Below are 25,614 nucleotides of genomic sequence, written 5' to 3' on the forward strand. Positions count from 1 at the left end.
GCGTGCACAGGCGCGGTTAGAACCCGATCATTTCGTGCGGCCACCGGTCGTTTTTCGCCATGTCATTTATTAGCCTTGTTTGGATTACGCGTTCCATAAGCTTTCGAATGCACGATGTTAGAGAAATAGGTCTTAGGGTTCCCAATTTCAGTGGTTTGCCAGGTTTTGGAATTAGCACATCGTTTGCAGTTTTCCACTGCTGGGGAAGATGACCGCTACTCCATACTTCTGGCATGCAGTTGGTGAGTGCCGTTATGGAGGCGTCGTCTAGGTTTATTAGCATTTTTATCCCATCAGGGCAGGGGGCTGATCGCGTCTTTAAGCTCAGGATTTCGGCTCTAGCCTCCAGTTCTGAGATGGGCGCGTTGAGGGCCTCGTTCGAAGGTCTTCCGTATTGCGTAAGAGGGAGAGATGTATTAGTTTTTAGTTCCGCGTCTGTCCAATCGAACGCGTGTCTTGCCTTTGCTGTTGTTGTGTTCAATTGTGTTTTTGAACTGTCGGGATGAAGAAGATATCGTAGCAGGCTCACGTCTTGGAAATGCTCATGTAGCCCTCCATTTCATCGCACCTGTTCCACCAGTTGTGCTCGCAGAGTTTAATTGCATAATCATCAATTTCATTATTGTGCCTGGCTATATTTCGCCATATGTTTCGGTTCCATCTCTGACACCGGAGGCGCCTTTCCACACTTTTTTTTTGCTTCCCACATGTGTAGGAGATTGCTGTCAACTGGTTTTGGTGCATCGTCCCCCTCTAGAGTAATGGTAGCGGATTTAACGTGGCGCTTGAGGGTTCCTGCCCAATCGCCGATGTTTTGAATATTTTTTTCTATGTTTGCGGATTCCCTAATTTTTCTGAATTTCTCCCATTCGATTGCGCTGATGATCTTTTCTCGTCTTACTTTGACTCCCCGTTTAAGCGTTATTTCAAGGACGTAGTGATCGCTTCCAAAGTTGAGCTCTGTGTTCTTCGACCTAAGCTCCTCTATGTTTCTGGTAAATGTTAAGTCTGGGGTTGTGTCTTTGCTCACACTGTTTCCAACCCTGGTCGGGCAGCCAGAGTCTGTCTGCAGGGTGAGGTTAAATTCGTGAAAATCTTCCCATAAGATCTTGCCTCTTATATTCCCACTCTTGGGGGCTGGCGTTGAAGTCTCCTACAAATATCAGGTGGTTGGCTCCGGCTGCCTTCCTTGCTTTGCGGAATAATGTCTAGAACCTGACTTTGCGCTGCTGAGGAGAGCTGTATATGTTTAGGACGAAAATACTGGGTTCCTTGTTCCTGCCCGTGATGATTTCAATCAAAACCGTTTCAATGTCGCGAGAACTAATTTCATGTTTGATCACCACTACCTTTTTATTGACGAATGTAGTGACCCGGGAATTTTCTCCCCGGGCGCTAGCAAACACTTGATATCCTGATAATTCAATCACTCCTTTGACAGTTTCCTGTAGAGCTACGGCTAGGGGTTTTTAAACTGTTTGCTCTAGGTGTTGCTGCACTAACGCTGGCTTTCGCGGGAACCCTCGCGGGTTCCGCTTCTATACCTTCGAATTAATCTTTGGTTGCGTTTTGCCCATGTTAGAATTGGTCCAGTATCCCTTCTCTCACTGTTGGCCTTTCTTGCATAGCAGCAAGATCCGCATTCGTGTGTTTAGATGGTTTCTGAATTCGGTTTAGGGCGCCTATGATGTTGGTCATGTCTGTCTCGAGCCGTTCAAGTCTCGCCCCGTATTTGGCGTCTATTCTACGTTCTATTGCCGCCAGCGGATCCGTTTCTCCGCCTCTCCATTTCTGTGTGGGAGGTGGTCTGATCTGTTTAGTGATCATTGCCTCCTCCTCCATGTGTGACACCGCGGGTGGTGTTAGCACCTTTAGCGTCGCAGGTGGAGGTTAAATTAAATTGGTTCACAGGAAGGGAAAGGCGCAGTAACTGTCACACTTGCTCTGTGGACACCCGAACCGCGCCGTAAGGGAAGGGAGGAAGGTGGGAATGAAAGTGGAAAGAGAGGAAGAGGAGCCGTAGTGGAGGGCTACGGAATAATTTCGACCACCTGGGGATCTTTAACGTGCGCTGACATCGCACAGCACACGGACGCCACTTCGTTTCGCCTCTATCGAAACGCAGCCGCCGCGGAACAGGTGGAGGTGTCGGTTTGGCTACAAACTCACGCAGGACCTCCACCAATTCAAATCACAGCCAAATTCCGGGTCTCTCTGGCCTCCACAGACTCCCCCCACAAAAGAAGTAGCCAAACCGGCAGGTGGAGGTGTCGGTTTGGCTACTTCTTTTGTGGGGGGAGTCTGTGGAGGCCAGAGAGACCCGGAATTTGGCTGTGATTTGAATTGGTGGAGGTCCTGAGTGAGTTTCTTAATAATCTCTCAGTTCCTCGACTTCCTTTTATAATTTCTCTATTTCTTTATCTTTTTCTTTGTTTTCCTCATTTTTAGCCTTGACCCCACTGCTGAAACTTACGGTTTTACTGTCTTTCTGTGGGCCCACGGTTTCCTTGGGCCCCTGGAATTGGCAGTGGCTCCAGATTTGGTCCCCGACCCGGACTTGGATGCGGATCGGTTCCTTCTGCTGCGGTAGCTCGAACGCCGACGTCGATTGGCGGCTTCCTCCAACTTCAGGAAGTGCCCCCTCTGCGCCCGGAAGCCCCCGCCCCTGTCTTGAGAATATCCGCGTTGGTAATGGTGGTCTCTTCTGAATTTCGAATATTCTCTGCGGCTACTCTCAGGTGTGGTGTCGGGATATTGCTGCTGCAGTTCGGCGTTTTCCTGCTCCCATTGACATTTTTGGTCAGGTAGGGAGTTCTGTAGGGCTCTCTGCACTTCTTGTTACCAAGTGGATGGTCTTTACCGCACAGCTGACATTTTATTGCGCAAGCTTGTCCCTAATTTGGGCGTTCTGCTTGGCATCCTGTGCACTTAGCGATGTTGGGATCTAGGAAGACATCTTCGCGGTGCCCTAGGCGCCCGCATGAGTTGCAAAGCTCGTATTTCTTTCTATATAATACACATCTTGGCCATGTAAGTAAGTTTTACCCACCTCGCAACCTCTGATTTTTCAAACAGTATGAGCACGGTGGTTGATCTCCTGCCCAGGCGCCTGGCTCCTAGCATGGTGGGATTGCTGGTTTTACTTTGTTTGTGTGGTTTAACGTCCAAAAGCAACTCAGGCTGTGAGAGACGCCGTAATGAAGGACTCCTGAAATTTCGACCATCTGGGGTTCTTTAACGTGCACTGACATCGCACAGCACACGGGCCCCTTGCTTCTTGCCTCGTATATGCATGACTCGCCTGGTGACGTCTCGGCTTGTCGTGATGGTATATCGTGCGCCCCTTGTCGAACACAACGAGAATATTATTCAACGCATCAAAGTTCACCGGCGCTCTATAATTCGTTTACTGGAAAGAGAAGGTGCAGCATCTGTCACTCGCGGAATCCCGCTATCATCCTCACGGTAGACAAGGGGAACTATGAAGAGCGTTTCACCGTCCGAAGCGTGGCGCAGTTGGTAAAAGGCGGGGTTGGGATCCTTAGAATGGAGATTCGATTCCTGATGGAGACAAGGTTTATTAATTTAGTTCTCGATGTTTAAAGCATGACACCTCTGCTGACAACCTTCTGTCAACAATGATTAGGTATGAAAGATTGGTACTGGCTCTGTAGCTGAGCCAGCTGATTGATTTACAGGAAGGGAAAGGCGCGGTAACGGTCTCACGTGTTTTCTGTGAACACCGCAACCGCGCTGTAAGGGAAGGGAGGAAGGTGGGAGTGAAAGTGGAAAGCGAGAAAGAGGAACCGTAGTGGAGGGCTGCGGAGTAATTTCGACCACCTGGGGATCTTTAACGTGCGCTGACACAGCTGAGCCAACGCCTCCTAAAACTTCCAGGCCTGCGTGTCACGTGACGTGACGTTGGCTACGTCACGACGCGGAGGCTGATAGCACTCCTACCGTTTGTGGCCGTAGCGTCGCCGGCGTAGTGAATTCCTTCGCTCGCCTCTAAAGGGAGCGGACGCACGTTCCGTTGCCTCCAGACTAGGCGCGTCTCCTCTCGCGTCAGTTGCCTTTCAGCTCTCGGTGGGGGCGGGTGTGTGCGGCGCGCGCCCGCTCTCACCGAGCGCTCGCTCGCCTTCGCCTGCCTCCGGCGCTGGCTCGCCCTCTCGCCCCGTCGCGACCTTCATTCCTCCGGTGCTCCGGTTATTACCGTCGCACCTCCCTGGTCCTTCTTGAATCATCCCCGCTGGTCTCATCCAGCCCGCCAGTCCAAGCGGACCCCGGATCCGTCTCCCAGCCCAACCCCCGACCCTTGGGCGTGCGAGTGTGTCCCGTGCTGCGGGTGTTGCCAGGTCTCGCCCTGCCAGCACACCCTCCTCCCTTGAGGAGTTATCAGTGCGGCCCTCTTTTGACCTTGGTCTTCGCCTGTGGCGCACCGACATCGCCCTCGCCCGAGGCGAGCCCCAGTGCTGGTACGGACTCGTGGCTCTCCGCCAAGGCTCCCTGCAGCTCCTTCGGGGGCGCAGTCCTGCTGGCCCATGCCAGTTTCCCGCGGACCGCAAGGTTCGCGAGCCTCGACGCATCCAGCGTCACCTGCCGCTTCTGCGGCCCTCCCTGCTGCTTCGGCAGAACTCCCGGGAACCCCGTGCTCTCGGGCCTCGACGCGCCGCCCTTCCCGACGGTTCTTCCAGCGTCCCCTGCCACGCCTCAGCTCCGGCTGAGGTACCACTGCGGTCCCTTCCACTGCCTCCAGGATACCCCCAGAGACAGTGACCCGTGTGCTTCTCGCTCACGGGCCTAGGAGTGCCATCTTCCGAGATGCGGGCCCCTACCCGCCGCGCCGCTGCCACGGTAGCGGTTTCCCAGCGGTCATCCCAACTGCCACTCGGACTCTCCGATGTGACAGCGCACTGCAGATCCTCTGCAGTCACCCCGGCGTCTTGTTCTCTAACCGGAAAAGGACGCTTGCCGAGCAGCACGCTGCTCGCACCTAAGCCGACCCTGCACTGGGCTCCGACTTGCCGGTAGCGGTTGCGCTTGTGTTTTGTGTTATCCGCAGGGTACCCACGATAGCCCTGTGTGTTCTGCGGACCTCTTCGCAGTGCTTCCATTCTTCGGCCCCTGACTCTGCGGACTATTGCTCGCGCGTCCTCCCAATCTTCCCCTACCCCATTCCCCTGGGCACCAAGAGTGTCGCCGCTAGCTCAGGCTGGCATACGTCGTGACCAGTACCCCATCCCCCCTCATCATAGTAACCACCACCACCACCGTAGTGCGGGCTGCGTCGCGCTGCGCTTGTAGCTCCCATTGTTTTTGTGGCAGGCGCGATGTTTGAAGGTGCGAGTTTCGTAAGCGACGAAAGAATGTCCCATGCATTTATGAATGTCAGCTGGTTTCTATTTACCGCGACGAACATCGCGAAGCAAGCGGGTGGAGTAATTTTGCATGTGGCCTATTACTGCGTCATATGAATGCATCATGTATGCGCCTGTGCGCATTCTTGAGTAGTTTTATTTTGTTGACAAGTGCAGCCCAATAATGCGATCGGTCATGAATGGGGGATGCTGGTTATTTTTTTTTTTCATGGTCACCTTGTTTTTGTTTCGTGGAACTGGTACGTGATTTAGTGCCGTCTGTGAAGCACTGCTAATGTAACGCTATTTGTGAACTGTAAATCTTAAATGATTTTGAATCATATCAAGCACCATTATCACTTTATTTTGGATCATTGACCACGTACCATTAATGTTGTTGCAGCTTTTGAGAGATTGACATATGCTTTTTCAGGCAGGAAAGATAGGCACGGGGGTTGAGGAGATGGTTGCAGGTGGAAAAAAATGTTCATCACAGCTCTCGAAGGGCTAAATTGATGCTGCAGACTACGATACACTTTTGCTATGAAACAACCAAACGTGGATAACAGGTTGACCAAAGCAATGTTTATTTACAGTTAATTTCGCTCACTGTCAATACAGTGTAGTACAATGCAATTTCAAATGAACAGGTCGCAGGCGTGGCACAGGCAATGACACTATCACTTTTCCTGTCTTCCAGTCAGTATACGACGTTGTTCGTTCCAAGCACGAAGGGTCGAAGTGAACAGCACAGACCTACAGGAATGCAAAATATGCGTGGGAGGGACATAGTATCAGTGCAAGAAAATTGCTCTCGTAAATGGCAAATGCCCAAGCAAATAAATTAACCCAGCAATTTATGAATTTCTACCATTACATTCTTAGGTTCCCTTTTTCACTCATATAAAAAATTGGCAAGTTTACTACCACAAATGTGACCTTTGTGTAAAAAATAAGCAATTTACTGGTTCCTTATTGAAAGTAAACATGGCAACATTTGCTCAAACAACGGCAATACATCGGTAGTAAAATCTAAAACTTTCCAACGGCGTGCTTTTTTCAACGTGCCGCATATTTAAAGTTTTACGCGAAAGTGTATACAACTCGTTCGCCCGAAAAGCCGCCGGCGTTGTAGTCCGCACGATCACGTCGGAAATAATCGGGCGCTGCATGAAAGGCGCGATTGAGGGAGAGAGTTAGTGCACCCATCCTTTCCTAAAAATGCCGGTTGAAATGTTCACCGATATGTCGAGACGTGAGAGGTACTGCGCCCTTACCTTTCTTGATAATAACTGTGGATATGGGAAAGGAAATGGCGCAGTATCTGTCACATAGTTCGTTGGACACAAAACGCGTTTGTGGAATGTGCGTTCGGAGAAGCGTCTTCAGAGCGCAAGCAGCGTAGGGGTGGAACGCTCACGATGACACACTGATGCTTTCGCGTCCGCAGCTTTACCTGCCCTCTGATTTTGTGGAGTCGATGTGCACAAACGCGTCTTTTGCGCAACCAGCGTTCCGGTCGAACGCTCATGACATACCGATGCTTTCGCGTTAATAGCACGTAAGCAGCCTTAAGCCCTCTGAAATTTTTTTCCCCTTAAGGTTACCCTCTGCACTGAGGAATTTTGCATCAAAAACTCCTGCACCTCTTAGAGCTTACACACTGACCACGCAATAAATAATGTAACGCGAAGGGAATATATTTACATAAACTTTACAAATGACTCAACCGAGGCAGCGGCAACAGAGAAGGTTGTAGCCGTACTTCATACAGCGGACATTACGGCTAACAAAATTAATACTTTCTCTCAGCACACATGCCAACGCTTCATCGGACCATTCACACGCATGACATTCTTGGTGAAACGAAATAGTTTAAGAAAAAACTAAAGAATCATTGAAAGCATTCTTACCTTGGTATATGAAGTTGGCACGAAGTTCTTCCTCGGAATAGCGCGCAACCACTTCTCGAAGGTGTCTTTCTCCTTCGGAAAAGAAAACACGAACTTTCTTCTCAACATTATAGTTGCCGGAACAACCCTGCACTCAACACTTGTTAGGCATTGCAGCCGTCGATAAACACACATGGAAAACGCGCACGAACGTCTATGGCGAGCGATTTGGTCGAGCGCAACAGCGGCGTTCACATTGCTACCGGCGGCGAAGCACTCCAGGCACCGACTGCACGGCGCGGCAGCGGAGAGGGGCATGGCGAAGTGACCGCCGGCAGGATGTGACGTCATATTTTTGGGCGCAGGCCTGGAAGTTATAGGAGGCGTTGGCTGAGCCAGCTCAGCTGCCTAGTGCGTACAGTTGAGAAAATAGAGAAATCAAAAGAACAAGAGGGAGAGAGAAAAACGCGCCTTGCTACACCTGTCGTTAAACATCGAAGTGAGGGCGGGTGCAGTGATGCCATAGAAAAGGATCAACTGCCCTCCATAACCAAAGCTGGACCTCTTTTTCCATCTTGATTCCCACCTTCTATCCTTTTCTCACAGTGTCCGCTAAAAATGACAATTAAAAGGACATTTTTTCCTGTGGACACCTAAAATTTGAAATGACCTTTCCGACCCCGTCACGATTTCGCAGTGGCTGAGTCTCGTCTACTGTGCCGGAATACTGAGAGTTTTAAATTCCGAAACTCGCCGGGGTGGTGCAGTGGTAAGACGCCCTACTACTGTGCCGGAGTTCCCGGGATCGAATCCCGGCCTCGGCGGCTGCGTTTCGATGGAGGCGAAACGAAGTGGCGTCCGTGTGCTGTGCGATGTCAGTGCACGTTAAAGATCCCCAGGTGGTCGAAATTACTCCGTAGCCCTCCACTACGGCCCCCCTTTCTCTCTATCCACTTTCACTCCAGCCTTCATCCCTTCCCTTACGGCGCGGTTCAGGTGTCCACAGAGCAAGTGTGACAGATACTGCGCCTTTCCCTTCCCATGAACCAACCAACCAACGAGACGAACTGCCATTGCCCCGCCGGGGTGGTGCAGTGGTAAGACGCCCGACTACTGCGCCGGAGTACCAGGGTTCGAACCCGACCTCGGCGGCTGCGTTTCTATGGAGGCAAAACGAAGAGGCGTCCGTGTGCTGTGCGATGTCAGCGCACGTTAAAGATCGCCTGGTGGTCGAAATTACTCCGTAGCCCTCCACTACGGCTCCTCTTTCTCTCTTTCCACTTTAACTCCCACCTTCCTCCCTTCCCTTGCGGCGCGGTTCAGGTGTCCACAGAGCAAGTGTGACAGATACTGCGCCTTTCCCTTCCTGTGAACCAACCAACCAACCGTAGGGTAGGGCTCCGGAATGAGGGCTCCAGAATGTGCCCGGACGTTTTTGCGTTTTGATTGCATCGAAGCGGGACCACCGCGGTCGGGTTTGAACGCGGACATTTCTGGTCTGTAGCCGAACGTCTTAACCACTGAGCAACCGCGGCTGGTGCCTGCGTAACAGCGTTCCATTCAAATGCCTCCAAATAGCTTGGCTTTAACACGCAGAGTTCAGCAAGTGTTTGAGAATTAGTCTAAGCGAGCGAAAGCCTTGAATGGCCGTTAGGAAGCACTTTGCATGAAGTATTTGCCCTGCGGATGCCAAAGTTCAGTTTTTTTCAATCTCTACCTCTATTACGGACGTGCAGCAAACAGTGCAAGTTGGCTAGCTGGCTTGATCGTTGCAAAAGCGACTAATAATAAAACAGGGAGAAATAAATTATAGCCTTATATCTTCAAGATTGTCATTCTTTTAGGACATTCATTTTATTGTCGTCTGACAAGAGCGCTTGCTGCTGAGTTAGAACAGTCGGATTCGATGGAAAAGAGATGCCGTCATCCTCTTTACCCTCAAAAGAGCCAAATGAGGGGCTGACAAAAAGTGGCAGGCATTATATCTTGCAATCTACTATAAGAATAACAATAAAACTCTTCAGGATATATCTATATTTCTAAAAAGCAGGCGGTAGATTTTGAAATTGATTTTTTTTGCTGATCTATCTGGCTTGAGTTCGGGTGCGCACACTGAGGACATAACGGATACAAAATTACGAGCATCGAGTTTGGTACTCCACTTCACCACAACGACAAACAAATGCATTTGTCTCGCTCCTTTCGACGTTCTGCACTATTCCTTAATATCGGTGCAAAGCTTCACCGAGTCTGATGGTATCGCGGCTTCAGTGCATATTGATTTATGTGTGCACGGCATGAGGAACCTAAGACCGTACTTCTACTGCACATCGTATCTAATGCACAACATTAGGTCAATTAGTACCATAACCAGATATCAGAGAGATCATACAGCTCATTCAAAGTGAAATGCCACAATATGCCTTTTTAAACCACTTATTTCTCATTAAAAACTTCCATCTTCTTAATCAGAGTAGGTTACCATACAGGCTTTATAAGGAAAGGAACATGGACGAAGTGTTTATATTTATATATCTAAACACTGATCTCGAGATTTGGTCAATACCCAGGGGGTTATTGTGCATGAATTTCATACGAACAAAGGTATGGTTGCAAAAATAATTGTAAAAAGCAGAACATTGAAGTGAACACCAATGTCCGTACGGTTATTTCTAAATCTTGAAAAGATTACGATTAAAAACATGAGTCTGAAAAGTCCAGAATACGTCTTAGAAAATAAAAAACGCAGCTGTGCAAGGCAAATATATAAAACGCACGTCCTGCAATAGAGCAGAACACGAAAGGTGTCCTTCTCCTAAACTGTTTTTTTGATCAAGGCAAATTTTCTCACCCATTCAGAGACGAGCGACGCCTATGGAGGTGGGCGTGTTCCTCTGCAAGTTAAGGATCATCATCACGTCCTCGGAAATTGGATACCTTGCATACAGGGTGAGCAGCCTATGGCCAAACAGTCTTTCTGGTGCCAGTTGAGTGTTACTAGTAGTGGCGGCCCCTCACCGCTTAAGGTGGTTTGGGAATATAATGACCGTAAAACAGCTACTGGTAGCACCGCAGTCAAAAGTCTGTTAATCACTGCTACCATATATTTCAGAGATACAGATAAAATAACACTTCTTTTTTAATAAGCCATATTAGCCCGAAATTGTATTCCTAACGATTCAACCGAGAAGCCAGCGTTGTTTTATGTTCTGTACACCATGGCCACTAGAACAATAGAAACTCAGTGCAGTAGTCATTCGATGTAGCCCCAAAAGTTTACCTTTCAATGATATCGAAGTTGCCGCAGCATAAAGTTGAAGTTCGGGAGTATTCAGCGAATGCGTTCATTTAAAAAGGAGGAGAAAGGTCATAAAAGTGCATGCGCACTTACCTCACTGGTGCAAGTCTCTGGGGCGTGCGTCATATTAAACGTACCAGACGATGCAATGGAACGTCGTTCCTCTTGTGTTATGTTCTTCCATCGACACCCCTTCGTCATGGCAGAGTTTAGGTAAAGCGTTTAGTTGGCGCCACTCATAGCCTTAGTCGCTTTGGGACGTTAAATCCCAAAACTAAAACCAACCTAAAGCGCTTACTGTTTGCCTGGTCAGTCAAATCTGCACGCTGAGCCCACTCTTCTTTCATTGTTTTCTTTTTTAATTTTTTGTTTCATCATATGTCCGGTCAGAGAGTGTTCAGACGTCGCATGTCAAGAGCCTTTGAATTTCGTCATGATTATTTGTCGGTGGCAGAATAAAATGATAGGGAATGATGCGGTAGTACACACGTTACTACTATTACTACTATGCGTGGCCAAAGCATGCGGAACTGGACTGTGTGCAAACGGTAATGAAAGCATTAGTACCTCGTGCCACCTGATGGCGGAGAAAGTAGGAGCTTTAGAGAGCAACAGTGGATGCGTACCAGGAGGAATTACTTTTTCAGATGGAAACTGCGCAATATCCTGACCATGCAGCAAATCTTCCCAGCTAAAAATAAGACATTATGAGTGTAAACGCCTGTAGATAACTTTCACCAAAAAGGAATTGGCTTCTGTGAGAAGTGCTGTCGGTGGTGCGGCAGCGTTTATTATTTCTTGCTGCCACAGCTTATAATTAGGTCTATCAGGATTAACAGCCGTACACATTATTGCTCTTCATGTGAGAACAACCTGTCGACAATGTGGCAGAATCGCAAGAGGCGTCAATATTATGCATGTAAATATGAGTCCATTGGGCGACCATGGGTTTCAGTGACTTTCGCAGAGCCTCAGGTTCACGGCAGATTCAAAACATTCAGCACGACAGGCACATAACAAACTATATAACTACGAGGCTGCGAGATATGTCTGGCGACATCACAAGAATTTTGATATGTGTGCCTATAATCATTGATAGATGATATGGAGCGATGTGTATTCGAATAAATATTTGATCAGTGGAGCCTAGCAGTACTATCAGAAATATAAAATTTCAATTACCAAATCGACTGCGCATTAATATTATTGTACGAACGCGTCACAAAATTGCATGAGTATATGGGAGGAAGCCATTGTTTTCTATTATTATATGCGTTTATCATTATTCATGTCATAACATTACCTCCATATAATGTCCTCTGAGGCCTTGAAGGCATATGAATAAATGAGGGAAAAGGCGTCAGAGAAATTGCGGCTCTTGGCATTAGCTCTTTGGCAGGCGCCACTCTTAGCATTCTCCTTTTTTGTTGAGTTTAAAAAGAGCACGAAAGCAATCAAAATGCCATATATTAAAAAAAAGATATCAAGCCCTTAGGTCGAGTTAGATTCGAGAACTTTGTCAGTGTATCATTAAAGACAACACCGTGGCTGCAGGCAAGGGCCATGTGCCCACAATTTGGTGCCGAGATTGCGAGGATACCTGACGGCATGACGGGTCAGCTACATCCTCTTGACGGCTCGACACGCCTTTATGAATCCGCGGAGCAAGTCCAGCATTGAGTGGATGAGTCGAATGCATGAGCTAACTTTCAACAGGCCGAGTGAAGCGCACATCGCAATTAGCTGCAGCTAGTTGGATCGCTGCAGCGTGGGGGCATTTCGGAAGGCTAAGTTTCCAGTTCGATATTAAAGTGCCACTTAAATTTCAACGGACTCTAGCACAGAATGCTTTCCAATGTCCGACAAAAAAGAAGGACAAGGAGGTCATCGATGGGGACGACAAGGGCTTGGGAGCAGGTTCATGCAGACAGGTGTAATCTGCCTGTTGTCCCTGTTATCGTTCTGAAATATTGTTTGGCCTGCTGAAATTCGAGATAGATAGATAGATAGAGAGAGAGAGAGAGAGAGAGAGATTTTTTATTTAGCCGGATAGTTTTATAGGACAGGTCTATATTGCCCTTTCTAGATGGCCAGCAGCTCAAGCTTACAGGCGACCTTCTTGGTGCGCTTAAAGGTGGCGGCTGAATCATGCCTAGTCCAAGCTGCGCAGCAGGATCTCACTGTAATCTGGAAGCGGCATTTCACCTAATTATGGAGGCGGAAGAGGGGATCCTCCTTTGCGTCACCAGAGTATGTAGTGGAGGGTAGCTCTCTTAAACACAGGATGAAAATCGGGAAAAGATTGGCTTGGGAACATGTGGGAGAGAACTACCAGGTCTTTGCAGCATAGCGTTTAAGGTGGGGCACTGAGAAGGTGAAGCGGACAGAGCCCGGCACTAGTTTGCACAGGTCGTTCTCCCCCATCCTCCTTCTGTTGGCAATTGGATTATTCCCGCATGTAATGTCTCACAGGAGACGTTTGAGGAATAAATAAATGAAGGGTGATAATTGACAAATGGGTAGTGGCAGAAATCCTGTTTATGGTCTCAGCCTTTTTGCCATTCTGAATGAAGAGACCTAATACCATCAGTGTTTAGACTTCTGGTATGCGTTGTCTATTAACATTGATAATAATGTGAATGACATTTTCAATCGCTGGCCTGCCTCTCACTTATACCTCGAATGACAAGGAGTTGATATTGAGGCTATGAGCGTATGAGTCCTGCTTGTGAGGCGTAACTTTCTACCTTTCCAGCTGGCACTGAAGAGCTTCGTTGGTTTCGGCATCGTTAACCTATTGGTCTAGAGGAAAATATCATCATGTGAGGAGCGAATTTCGAATTTCAACTATTGTCTACCCGCGACGCGGATGAGTGCCTCATTGTAGAGGAATGATAAAAGGACCGAGCCTTGTGCGGTACCTTGTGTGCCTATTGTTAATGAAGATGATGTTATATTTCCTATTGTTACCATGGCTGTGCATTTAAACTGAAAGGATCGGGATTATTGTACGTTCTGGTGCCCGCGTTAAAATAAGCTAGATGTTTCTGTAATCTGTTTTTGTTAGATGTCAAAGGCCTTGCTTAAGTCAAGGACCAGGAAAGTTCTGGCATGTTTGTTTGGGTTCCTGTCGATAATGTCCCTTTACGGCGTATCATAAAAATCTGGGTAGATAACTTTGCCCTGCAACCATTAATTATGTCCAGGATAAGTGCATTGTTCTCAACGTTGTTCTGATGTCTAGTCAGGGGAAGAGGTCAGGGAGATGGGCCTGACATTTTCTACCGCTTGCTTTTTGCCATGTTTAGGAAAGAAAGTAATTTTGGCATGTTTCCAGCTTTGTGGAAGAGTGCCTGATTGCCAATGGCGATTCAGTAATTGAGTTACAGCGCGGCTCAATTTATGGTACATATTTTGGAGAATGTCATTGGTTATTCCGTCCGCTCCTGGTGATGTGCCTGAGCGCAGCTGGCTCAGTACGTGCCTCCGCGTCTCGAGACCCCTGTAGAATAATGCAAATTGTCCGACACAGTGTAGCCTGGCAGCGCTCCATTTTCTGTGATATTTACGTGTCGCTGTTGGAGCCCATTGTTGTGTCCTGTGCACCTAGATACTAGTGTATAAGTCGAATAAATTGATCTTTTTCGATCGATTTAGTGATACAGGGGTCTAGAAAATGCTTAAGTAGGAGCCCCGTCTTTTTGCCGCCCAAGTGTCCAGTCGTGCTACCGCCAATTTTGCCCCACTGTTGCTTTTTCCGAGAAAGAGAATATTGATGTATGTCTCTTTCTAAATGAGCAGTTTTCACGCGGAGTATTATTTTGAGGCGCTGAGTTCTCAAGCGTTTAAGAAGGCCGACATGCAATTCCCACATGTGTAGTGATTTATTGTCCGTAGTATATTGCTCTTGAGACCTAGCTCTCGTTGATCAGCATGTGCTCCATCGATGCAAGGTCGGAGATCCTTTTTTCCAGGTTATAGATGAAGATGGCAGTGGTTTGATTCTAAATTGTGCGAAATGTGTTGCAATCTAATTTTGGTGGTGGTAATAAATGGTTTCTGGCTTAGACTTGGACAGTTGTTGAGATATATATAGTGATCACTGCTAAGTGGGATACTGCTATTGGACCGCCGAATATCACCTATAGTTTTAGCGTGAGGTCTGGAAATGTATCGACCCTAACACTATGTCCTATTCTGATGGTACTTCTCGCGTCATTCAGAAAAGAGAGGCGAATATTGTGTGCTGAAATACAGAAAACTTGGTTCTTTTGGTATTTCATATTTTTTTTTTGCCTCATGTGGTATATTGTGCATTAAAGACGTCGGCGATTGAAAATTTGCATTTCCCTGCTGCTCTAATGACCTTATGAGGAAGACCTGTAACTTCCGTCCCTTTGTCCTTAGGCAAGCTATATACATTGAGGAGAAAGCTTCTTCTCATTATCTTGCGGAATGCTGTTAATGAGTGTATGAGGCGCTGTTGTTACGCCTATGTTGTGTTATATCGCAATCGTATTTTTCTGAATGTGAGTTGCACTAGCAGAAAGCTGCCTTGAGCGTTCGTCAACTGTAGAATGGAACGCCCTATAATCTGGTAATATTGCGATTATGTTGATGTCTTGCAAGGTAGTCAAGTCAGGTGGTTACTGTAGGTTTTGAATATGGAACTGCACGTTGAAGTTTTTGTTATGTTACCCTCTAGTTTTTTTTAATCGATATTTATTGCCTCTGTAGCTCAACTACCACACCTCAATTGCCACAATGCACGGAGCCTTGTTGGGTAGAAGGGGAGAATACTAAACGGGGGTGTGAATACCCTGCGCAGGGGGCGGGATGTGAAGAGGAGCAATAGATTCTAGTTGTTAAATGAATAGCGACTGGAAGATGGGAAACATCATTTCAGCTTTCCTCCTCAAGCTCTTTTATGTAGAATGTGCAGTTGACATCGAGTTTTTTCTTGTTAAAGAATTAGATGAGTGGTCCCTGTCTGAAGTGGTTTCCGCCATATTTTTCGTTTGGGGTTCCTTACCACATGTTAATGGTCGTTAGAGCTCAATGCTGCTGTCCGCGGTGCCCATTGTTTGTTTGTCCGTGGTCCTAGAGCGTGGGTTACCAGCTGAGAAGTTTGTCGTATTCGTGAAAAAATTGCTAGTGGTTACCTGGTTAGTCACTTTATGTTTTCAATATCCTGAAGAATTTTATCAAAAGGGGAGTCATGATTTCTTTGTCCTGCTTCCATGATTTATCCTGGCAGTTCCTTTGTGCCAGCCCACTTGCTATCCAACTTGCAGGGGCCTTCCCGTTCCTTGCTGTTCTTCCTCATGGTGCAGACACTGACGGAGAGGAGGAAATGTGATGGAGCGGTCACGGATAGTGTACTACTGATGTTGTCCGCTCATCTTGTTTTGACGTCTTCTTGGTCTTAATTCAAGCTGTTGTCCCGCCTTTGAAATCGGCTTATTCGGCGCTGACATTTTGATATGATTCGCGTAGCGGTACTTGTTATTGTTGCTTTCTGTTGCAAGAGCACCCCTTAAACAATGAATTTTGAGGTACACTGGGGCAAGTCTGGTCAGGGCCTGGGAGCGGGTGGTAGTTCGCCAGCACAGGTGCTGCAGCGGCTTGTTGCCTCATCCGCAGAAATTGAGACATGTGTCGACTTGCTTTGCAAGTTTTGGTGATCAGCTTAGAATAGGCGGCCTATGTTCGATTAAATAGAGGAAAACGGTAGTGAGCTTTAATTGCTTCGCAAACATGTTTATATTTCCTTCCTTTTTTTTTCTGGCCTTTTCCTTTTCCCTTTTTTGTTGATGTCTTTTTAACTTATCTCCCTCGTATTCTTCTTTTTCCTATTTTCTCACGTCGCTTCTAACTTTCTTCCTTTCCAGGTCGCCAGGGGCTACTATGATTTGCCGTTGCACGTAAGGAATAAAAGCGCTTTATTCCTATAGTTGTGGTCAGTGGGATTACGCAAAATAAGGTAGTGCGGTTAGGTGTTGCCGTCATCATTTACACTTGCCCTTAGATATATTTCTGCTCCTCGCCTGTCATTAGTCTAGTGTGATAACATTATACATCTCGCGACTACATGAGTTTTTTTTTTCATTTTACGTTTAAATCCACTTTTACATGAAAAGATGTATCAAAATGGTGGCACACAATTTGAAAGTAATCCTAGTTTCATTGTATGCCTTCGCCAGTTTTAAGGCGAAAGCCCTTATGGTGAAAATACCGCATAGGCAAGATTTGCCCTCGAGATAAGTCTGCAAATTCCGCGAGTGACAGATACTGTATCTTTTCTTTCCTTAACCAGTTGCAGAACTAAAAATGCTTTGTAATGAGCAGTCGTGAATAAGGTGACCGACTAATGACTTGTAGTTACCACTTGTGTCTTGAAACAAATACAGATGACTTGTAATGAAAAATAGCTTTCACGATGACTTGTAACAATTGATTACAAATGACTAAATAGGCTTAGTAATGACTAAAACAACTAATAATGACTAATACTCCTACTAATAAGATTTTCTTTAGAGATGTTTTAAAAGACGCTGTTTTTTTTTGACGAAACCCTTGCTTTTCAGTGGCGACAGTTTGAGATATAGTACGGCAGAAATTGGCGAGTAGCGCACTGCTTCCTGCATAAACGGTTCTTTGGATATTTCTCGCTGGCGTGATCTGCTCCCACGTACGGTGTTCTCTATGCAACCCAAAGGTGCTTTTTTATGATAATGAAGCGACAGCTTCACTACGCCATGTAACAGCCAAAATCAACCTGGCACACCAGTTGACCTTCAATCAACCAGAGGGCACATTGTGGCCATACCGCGTAACCATGTTATCATCCCTTGAAACTTGACCTTTGATCTCGACTTTGACATAGACACAACTTCATGTGTTCTCTCTTGTCGTTGACTGCGTCGCCGACTCTACAGTTCCGATAATTATTCGCTGCAAAACTATCTGCCCTAGTCTAAACCTAAACCAAACCAAAACAATACCAAGCAAGACGCCGCTTTCACGTCATTTAACTAGGGTTAGCAGGGTAAATAAACCATTTTGTTGCGATGGTAGCTCCAAGTTAATCATGACAGAAAGCTATTACTTCCACTTTGTGCACCGAAGTCTTCCTGCGGTACTTATCGCAAATACGTTTTAAACGTTTACAAACCGTAGTTTTAAAGTCGTGAGATAAAGATAAACGCTCGAGTTTTTCTTGCAGGAGTTTTTCACACCATTTTTTAGTACGGCCTACATTATATTAAGGAAGGCCGGCAACTATCGGCTCAGTCCAGTATTTACGTTTATCAACAATGCAGCTCAAACTATTAGCGTTTAAAATACGCAATTCGTAGCTCCTAAATTTGGCTTACCGCATTACAGAATTTATCGTCGCTCTCTTTTTTAACAAAGTGAATAAGGAAGCCATTTGTCTATTTCATGCTGTACTACAAGCAGCTAACGTGAAATTCTCTAAGTTAGCGTTCCCAGAATGCGCGCCTCTCCAAAATTTGGCGTTAATTGCTAGTAAACAACAAACAAGGATAAGGTGCCGAACTAGCATGGTAATGCCCCACAGATACATGTAATCCTATTGGGGAACCGTGTGGGCATACTCTGCTGCCGTAATCACTCGAATCACGGCTGCAATAATAAGTACCAAAAATGTCTGGTCCGCCATTTGTCGCGCGAGCAGCATTGAGTTGAAGCAGACTTAACATTTTTGAAGGGGTCTATGGGCGCCCAGCGATGTCACTTTAAAGCGTGCATTTCAAGAAGCCGATTTCACGAACTAAAATATGCGAAGTTATTGACTGAATGCTTAAGGTGTCGCAAATAAAGAGAATTTCAAAACCTTCTTCCATATTGGCAGTCTTCTATTTCATGATAAAATTCTGGCCCTTGAAATGAAAAGCATATAAGTTGGTAATTTGGTTTAGCTAATTAATTATTTCGTCACTGAGCTTTGTGACTTACATAACGCCTGCTGTTCTGCGCAATTCATCTGCATAGACCTTGTCGACAAAGTTTTAGCAGGATTTAAAATAACACTGTGTAAACAGTTAAAAACCCAAGAAGGCGCTCAAAAGTGCTTCAGTGGGGAAATGCGAAAGTATTAGCGCTTGTTGCCGCTGATTATACTATTCCCTGGATATTTTGTAGCTATGTAACTCCAGGGTCGCCTAATAACCTTTGCAACTTATCGTGAATCTCGTGACACCTACTAGTTTGGCGTCTTCGATGCGATGTCATATTTTGAAAATAAACCACCTGGGAAACTGGGAAACTCAGCATAAAAAAAAGGGCGCATTTTAATAAGTACCTTTCGGGTGCCTGTAAATTTTCTCGTCATCAAGAAGCAGTCAAATAATTTTACTAGTGCCGTCATTTGAAAATCACATTTCTCTTTCTTTTTGCTCCTTTAATTGCCTCGGCGGCTGCTATGTCTAAAAACGTTTGCTACTGCAACTCTTCAGATCATTTCATCTGCCCAGCTGTTGTGCATTTATCAATAACCTGAAATTTTCAACTTAGACACAGTTGCCTTAAATAGCCGCGAGCGCCGCCACTATTTTTAAAACTCCACAAATCTGAGAAATCAAATCGCGTTTTTTGGACAATCGCTACACTGCCAACCTATGCGAATACCTAAGTGCAACTGGACTTCACTCCTTCTTTTAACTTTCTATCTTCTGCATCACATTTCCCCTTTCTCAACGTATGCCTTGTGGCAAACGTTTCGAAAAAAAAAATATTGAAGAGCGCTGATGCGACTCCGGTGAGGCGTCATCACTGACTTGCAGGTCATCGTGAATCTCGTATGATTTAGTCATGGCGATACCCAATTAATATGAAGTTACATATAGCTTACATAACGCTGCATAAACCATGCTCCACATTTATTTTTTGCTTCTCATGTTAAATGAGATCACATAATTCATCTTCATTTCATGGCGTGTTATTACGTCATAAGACTGAATATTAAACTGTATGATATCATCATTTATCACTACTGTACTGCTCTAATCTTCACCTCACTGCGCCGGCCGACTGTGTTAAGACGTCCTTTCCGGTCCCCCTAGAGTACTCACAGCGCCGACAGAGGGACGTTCGTGTAATGAAGATAGTGAGATTTTCGCCTTAGGCACGATCGGTAAAATATAATCAGTTTTCTCCAAATAAGCTCAACAAAATAATTTTTGTTTCCAGTTTGATTCCGTTGACGAACTCAGCATTGCGTTTCCTATATTCGTTCTGTGCTCAGTCGGCCAACTAGTCTCACATCGCTAAACAGAGAGACGTTCACTAAACGCTTAAGTCGGCACTACCCTGCACCTACTAATACAAGCTGTAAGCAGTAAGGTTTGAAATTGCAACACAGGCATATTTTAATGCTGACGTTCTAATACGTTGCCAAGCCAAAGCAAACTACAAAACAATACAAGGAGGGATCTGATCGACGGATGCTTGATTCCATAAGCATTCACTAAACGCAAACAGAACATTACATCTTGGGGCTCGATTCTAAACACAGTAAATATATTCTCATTCTTATTTAACAGCGTCGGAACATCATGGGTTTGAAATACTTTGCTCACCTGTACCTTTGTTGCGTAGTCTGCTTTGTGCGCATGAGCCACAACTAGCATAGAGGTATAGACTCTAATTTTTCGCGGTACTCTCGTATCATACGTTGGAAACGTTTTCTCAATTTCTTGTTTTCGATACGGATAACTCTTATCCAATAAAATATGCTTTCTCATTCTGTGGTAGTTCCATGACGGCGACAATCTACTGTCCACTCTTTTCTATCCGCAGTTCTTCAAAAGAAGGGACGGCAACACCACGATGGTAAGTGATTCGAGTGCTAAATAGCTGCTTGATATATTGGCCAAAAATGTATTCGTTCGTGGACACGGCGCATGTTCAGCGGTTTTCATTTTTGCGGTTGATTTGCCCCTGATTATGTATTCCTGCAACCTTAACGCGTTCTTGTTCTACACGGCAGCCTTACGCGTGGATGGTACAGCGTGGACTGTCCAGGAGTCCTCACACTGAACGGGACTGGAGAAAGGTGCGTAGAAGAAAGCCAGCAGCAGGGGGTAGATGTGCAATGCTGTAGTTATTTATCTACGACGAATATGACAGAAGGGTGGCGCACAAATTGAATAACAGTATACGCCTCTGAAACCACCGAACTGACTCGTATTTCAGTTCGGCTTGGTCTACGTCCGAAAATGCCTGAGAATATGAACTGACACCGCACTGTACGCGGGCGTTTTTGTACTTCATCTCTACTAAAAACGGCTCCCATGGCTGGTACTGCGCATCCTTGTGTTAAATAATGGAGTGCACTAACCACTGTGCAGTCGCGGCGGGCCGATCATGGCTTTGACTGCTGACCACATGATTCCCGGCCTTTCTCCACGACCATGTTTCAATGAAGGCGAAATAGAAAAACACTCATGTACTGCAAGAATTTCGCGTATTGCAAACTGACCGAGCTGGTATAAATATTCCAAAGCGGCGCCCTTTATACAACTGTTCCATCTGTCTGCTAGGGACGTTCTACTCCACATTCTGAAGTGAGTTTTCACGCATAGGTGAACACGCGAATGGACACCCGCTCTCTTAGTAACACCGGTGCGTTCGACGTGATTGCACTTAGAAGTAAAGTTACTGTATAAGTGAAGCACTACCTTTAGATCGTTCTATACCTGCGCAACGTTGCTACGATATGTGGCCGTGTCGGACACAGCAGCGGTTTGAAAAGAGCGACCACCTCCTTCTAGCATGCTCATATAAAAGGGGAGGACCTTGTACATGTGGTAGCAGTGCATGAAATTGCTTTTTGTGGTCATTAGTAATGATCTGATTCAGTAAGTGAATTGTGTAGAAGCACGTCTTTGTCAGATTAAATAGCAGTTGTCCGTATTTTGTCTTCGTGGTTTCTGTGGTGTCCTCTGCAAATATCCTGTTGCACATACCAGAGTGCGCCACAGAACGAAAAGTACTATAGCGCCCGCCGACGCTATAAAGCGGAGGCGCTGAGATCAGCGTTACCAGCCCGCGTCACAGGAAAATAAATATGTACAGCACGTGCTCGGATTGCAAGCACGGCCCGGGCTGTTCAAAATGACAAGCCTGCCACGCTGGAGATCTTGCTTTGGTGCTCCGCTGCGACCCTGCAAATTCGCAACAATGGTGACCCCGACATAAGAAATGACAGACCCCAGCAACCTGCCGCCCTCAGGTGACCTTCCATCTGACGCTACCTTGCGCCAACGGGACGTCGTAGCTCTCCAGCTCCGCCTACCAAAATTCTGACCCAAGTGTCCGCAGATCTGGTTCGCTCAAGTGGAAGCTATCTTCAATCTGCACCACATCAGCTCAGAGGCATCTCGGTTTCGTCATTTACTTTCCAACCTGCCTCCGTGGCTCAAGAGGTGGCGGACATTATCGCTGGACGCTTGGGCGACGCCCCGTACCAGAGACTAAAGCAGGGCCTTCTGGACCCAGTCCTTAGGTCCTATATGCGTCTTCACGTTTAGAAACATTATTTCTGCGTCAATGAAATATCAGTCTAAAACATCTAGAAGGTGCTATACAATGCGTACCAACGTGTTCAAGGTTAAACCTCTATATTGTGTTGTGGTTTTCGTCAGCACGGATGCTGTATACGCATATAAGTCGGGTTTAGAAAATTCGCCACTGTGAATGAATAAGAATGCAACAATGGGGTGTCAGATGGCTGTGGTCTATGCCTGCTCGTTGTAGCAAGAGCGCGAAATTGCCAAGTAGCAACTTTGTGTGCCTTTTTACTTCTGCCTGAGTATTTGAACGTTAGGTGCGTCAATGCACTCTCGAGGTACGTTCATAGTAACTCGGGGTTTGGCCGATTCCTAAAGGAATATAGTCACTTTTATTATTTACTACACAAGAGTCATCCCAAGCGCTCGCTTTCTTACTCTCTAGTAGGCTCCGACTAACTGAATCCCGATTGGCGGTGTACAGATATCTTGTCAGCTAAACGAATGCCGGGGTTTCATAAATAATTTTTGGTTTTACATCTGTGTATTTAATTTCTGCTGCCAAATACTAATTAGACCAGTAGTCTTCATTTCTAGTTTGCCGCCAAGAAACCCTATATGGCTCCTACAATCATTGATGGATAAAGCGCAATATGTTGCACATTGTTGCAAGACAATCTTTAGTGGAGGACGCATTTATGCACACAAAGGAAATAGCAGAAGCTTACCTATACTTGAAAGCACATGCTTCGTTGATACTCTGCAATTAAAAAGAGCGCTATCTCCCCATTGTTGGCCCTATGAAGACCACATGGGTTTCTATCTTGCGATGACTTTTTATTAACGTTGTTTAATTATTCCTGTCTCTTCTATTCGTCGTTAATAAACTATAAAGAAGATGGTACAAATTGTGACACGTCATAGATGCTATGAAACTAAGCAGTCTAAAAGGAAATCGAACAAATCATTAAATTATATGTGCTCTCAAAGGCCCAGGAACAACTATACAATATGCAGCGAGTATTGCCGCCGCCACGGTTCTCCGTATGGGGCACCAGCGTATTCCTTTCAGACCATAGGTCTGAACTTCCCACTGTAAGTCTCAAGGTCAACTGCATGCGCTATTGTTCTTGAGCCGCTTGAACGGGCCCGGCGCGAGCGCACCTGTCCACGCCACTGTCTGCTTGTTCGTGCTTCTCGTCCCTACCACTAAACGGTGTCAAAAATCCATTCTCGCGGTAATGGACACGGAGACTCTCCTCAGTGATATCTTGTTAGTATAGAGGTGTTAAGTGGTTCGCCGACGCTTGTCTCGCCATGACTGAGGTGCGAGCCGATCAGAGTGCGTCGACGCTTCTGCGTAAGTATCGGTGCAAGTATGGTCGCCCAGCCGATATAGCTCGCCATGAAGCCGCAGCAAAGAGAAGGTGGAACCGCTCTGGGTAGAGAACTACGAATAGCTAGCAGCTCATGTAGAGAATGAAACGCCAGTATGACCGTGTAGAGATGCTTGACCAGGCTTAACCTTGGAGAACCAGGTTTAACCGGACGCAGTCGCATTGTTTTTCTCCCTCCTCCTTTCCTTATGTCGTACCTCTTCTGCATCTCTTCTTTCCACAGTTCTACCACTTGTCCTACATCTTCTTGGAGATTACCATTCTGAGTGTGGACGTAAGTGTGCTCAGAGCTTGGTTACATTTAAGCCACCTTCAAGGCCTTTTCTTCTTTTACTGCGTAAATACCATCTCCAACCGGGAAAAATGGCAGGCGGGTTGATAGGGGTTGTTCTTTCACCTCCTTCTGGGAGGATATCGACTCTCGTCGAGGGTGATGTTGGCGCGTAATTTATTGCAGTGCAGACTATATGTTTTCAGGATGGTGTAGGTATTTGGAGGTTGATGGCAGATGGGTGAGTGTAACGTTTCCATAATGTGGATATGTATGCGTGTGTGGGGATGGTAACAGTGTGTCACGTACGGTTAGGCAGAGCTAGATGGCATTTTTCTTATACCCAACGCAGCAAAACATGAGTCATACTTGTGTATAATGGAATCACGAAAGCATAGGTTCCAAAATGTTGTTTGACCAAATATCTCATTCCCCATTACAAACATTGCTTGCATAGAATTTCGCGTTTTCATCTGGCACAATGATTCTTATAAAACCTCTTCTTCAGCAGAACAGCTACCCTCGGACTACACGTCAGCTTGGGCAACGTAACTAAAATTTGAAGTCGAATGACATAATTTGATGCAAAGTAGATCTCCCGTTATCAAAAAATATATCCTGTCCTTCACCAGCTGGAGATAAAGTGTTAAATCAATGTTGGTGCGCTATCAATACTAGACATGCTTGGTATCATTATTTGTTATTTTGGTGAACAAGAACGCGCTAATCCTCCGTCGTACTCAGAAGGTGCGTGGCTGTACTGCTCAGTTTTCAATGGCTCATTCCTTGCTTTATCTATTCATTTCTCTGACAGGTGTACGCAACTTGGCGTATTGACCTCTACATCGACAAGGTGCTCTATCAACGGCTCTTCTTCTGAGACCCGAAATTCCTCGGCACCCTTCTCTTCCACACCAACTTATCGAAGCGCACACTTGAAATCGCATACGCCAGTGGTGATCGGAGGCACGAGAAAAGACATGTCTCAGAACTTGGACTCATTTTGAAGCACGCATTTCGTGTTACCCCGGATTACGTGGGTTTGTGTGCATGCCGCTGGAATCAGAGAAACATAGAAACTACCTGTATACTGTGTATTGATCGAAAAGCCGCGGCATCTGTACACATACACCTTTCATTTACCCGAAATGCAGAACACTTGTTCGCGAAAACCCAACTATAGGTATAACGGGCCTCAGTTCAAACTTTTTTTAAACGAGGATAAACGAAACTGCAGACCTACATGCAACCTCAATTTAAACCCACAGAAACCAGGCGAGATACTCCTGAGAATTAAATTATGTGTATTTCAATGTTTCTTGTCTTAAATAAAAGTGGTTTGTAATGTGCTTACAGTAATGATTATATTGGTTATATTACAGTAACAAACAAAAGTCGTAAAACATACCTTTAAACGCATGTATTGTATTTTGCTGGTTTCATGAGTTTAAGTTCTTTCTGTTGCGGGGTATTTATTTTTAAATACCCAAGATTGGGGTTGGTCTGACCTTAATTTTGGAAGCACGTTTTTCGAACAGACTCTCGACAGAAAAATGTAGAAAGGATATCGCGGTACGTACAACACGCATCCTTGTCGCGAACGTGAGCATTTTTGCCCAAATTGCGTTCTCAAATTCACCTGATGATTATTGCAGATTCAGGAGACGTAAACATGCTACCAATGCCTCTGCCTTCGCATAATTTATTGATCTATGTAACATGACCAGAGAGCAGTAAGTTCTGCAGTATGCAGACCTCTCAGTCACCCTTGAACAATTGAGCGAGTTGTCGCTTAATCGTTGAGATTTAATTTTCAGCTCAGGGTTGCTGTACGACTTTCGTTTTGAGTCGAAAAAATCCCTCTG

General features: G+C 45.9%; 1 protein-coding gene across 1 annotated transcript in view; it reads left to right on the plus strand.

Moving 5' to 3' along the window:
* LOC146177079 (uncharacterized) overlaps nt 1–24,629 on the plus strand; it is a 34,427-nt gene extending 9,798 nt beyond the window's left edge. The window contains exons 4-6 of the mRNA XM_084581458.1: nt 10,109–10,198; nt 23,702–23,752; nt 24,564–24,629. Of these exons, the coding sequence (XP_084437584.1) occupies nt 10,109–10,198; nt 23,702–23,752; nt 24,564–24,629 (207 nt within the window). The remainder of the gene's footprint in view (nt 1–10,108; nt 10,199–23,701; nt 23,753–24,563) is intronic.
* The last annotated feature ends 985 nt before the right edge of the window (nt 24,630–25,614 follow it).

Source organism: Amblyomma maculatum, chromosome 10 (genome assembly GCF_055883805.1).
Source record: "Amblyomma maculatum isolate TAMU_Amacu chromosome 10, ASM5588380v1, whole genome shotgun sequence".
Taxonomy (NCBI): domain Eukaryota; kingdom Metazoa; phylum Arthropoda; class Arachnida; order Ixodida; family Ixodidae; genus Amblyomma; species Amblyomma maculatum.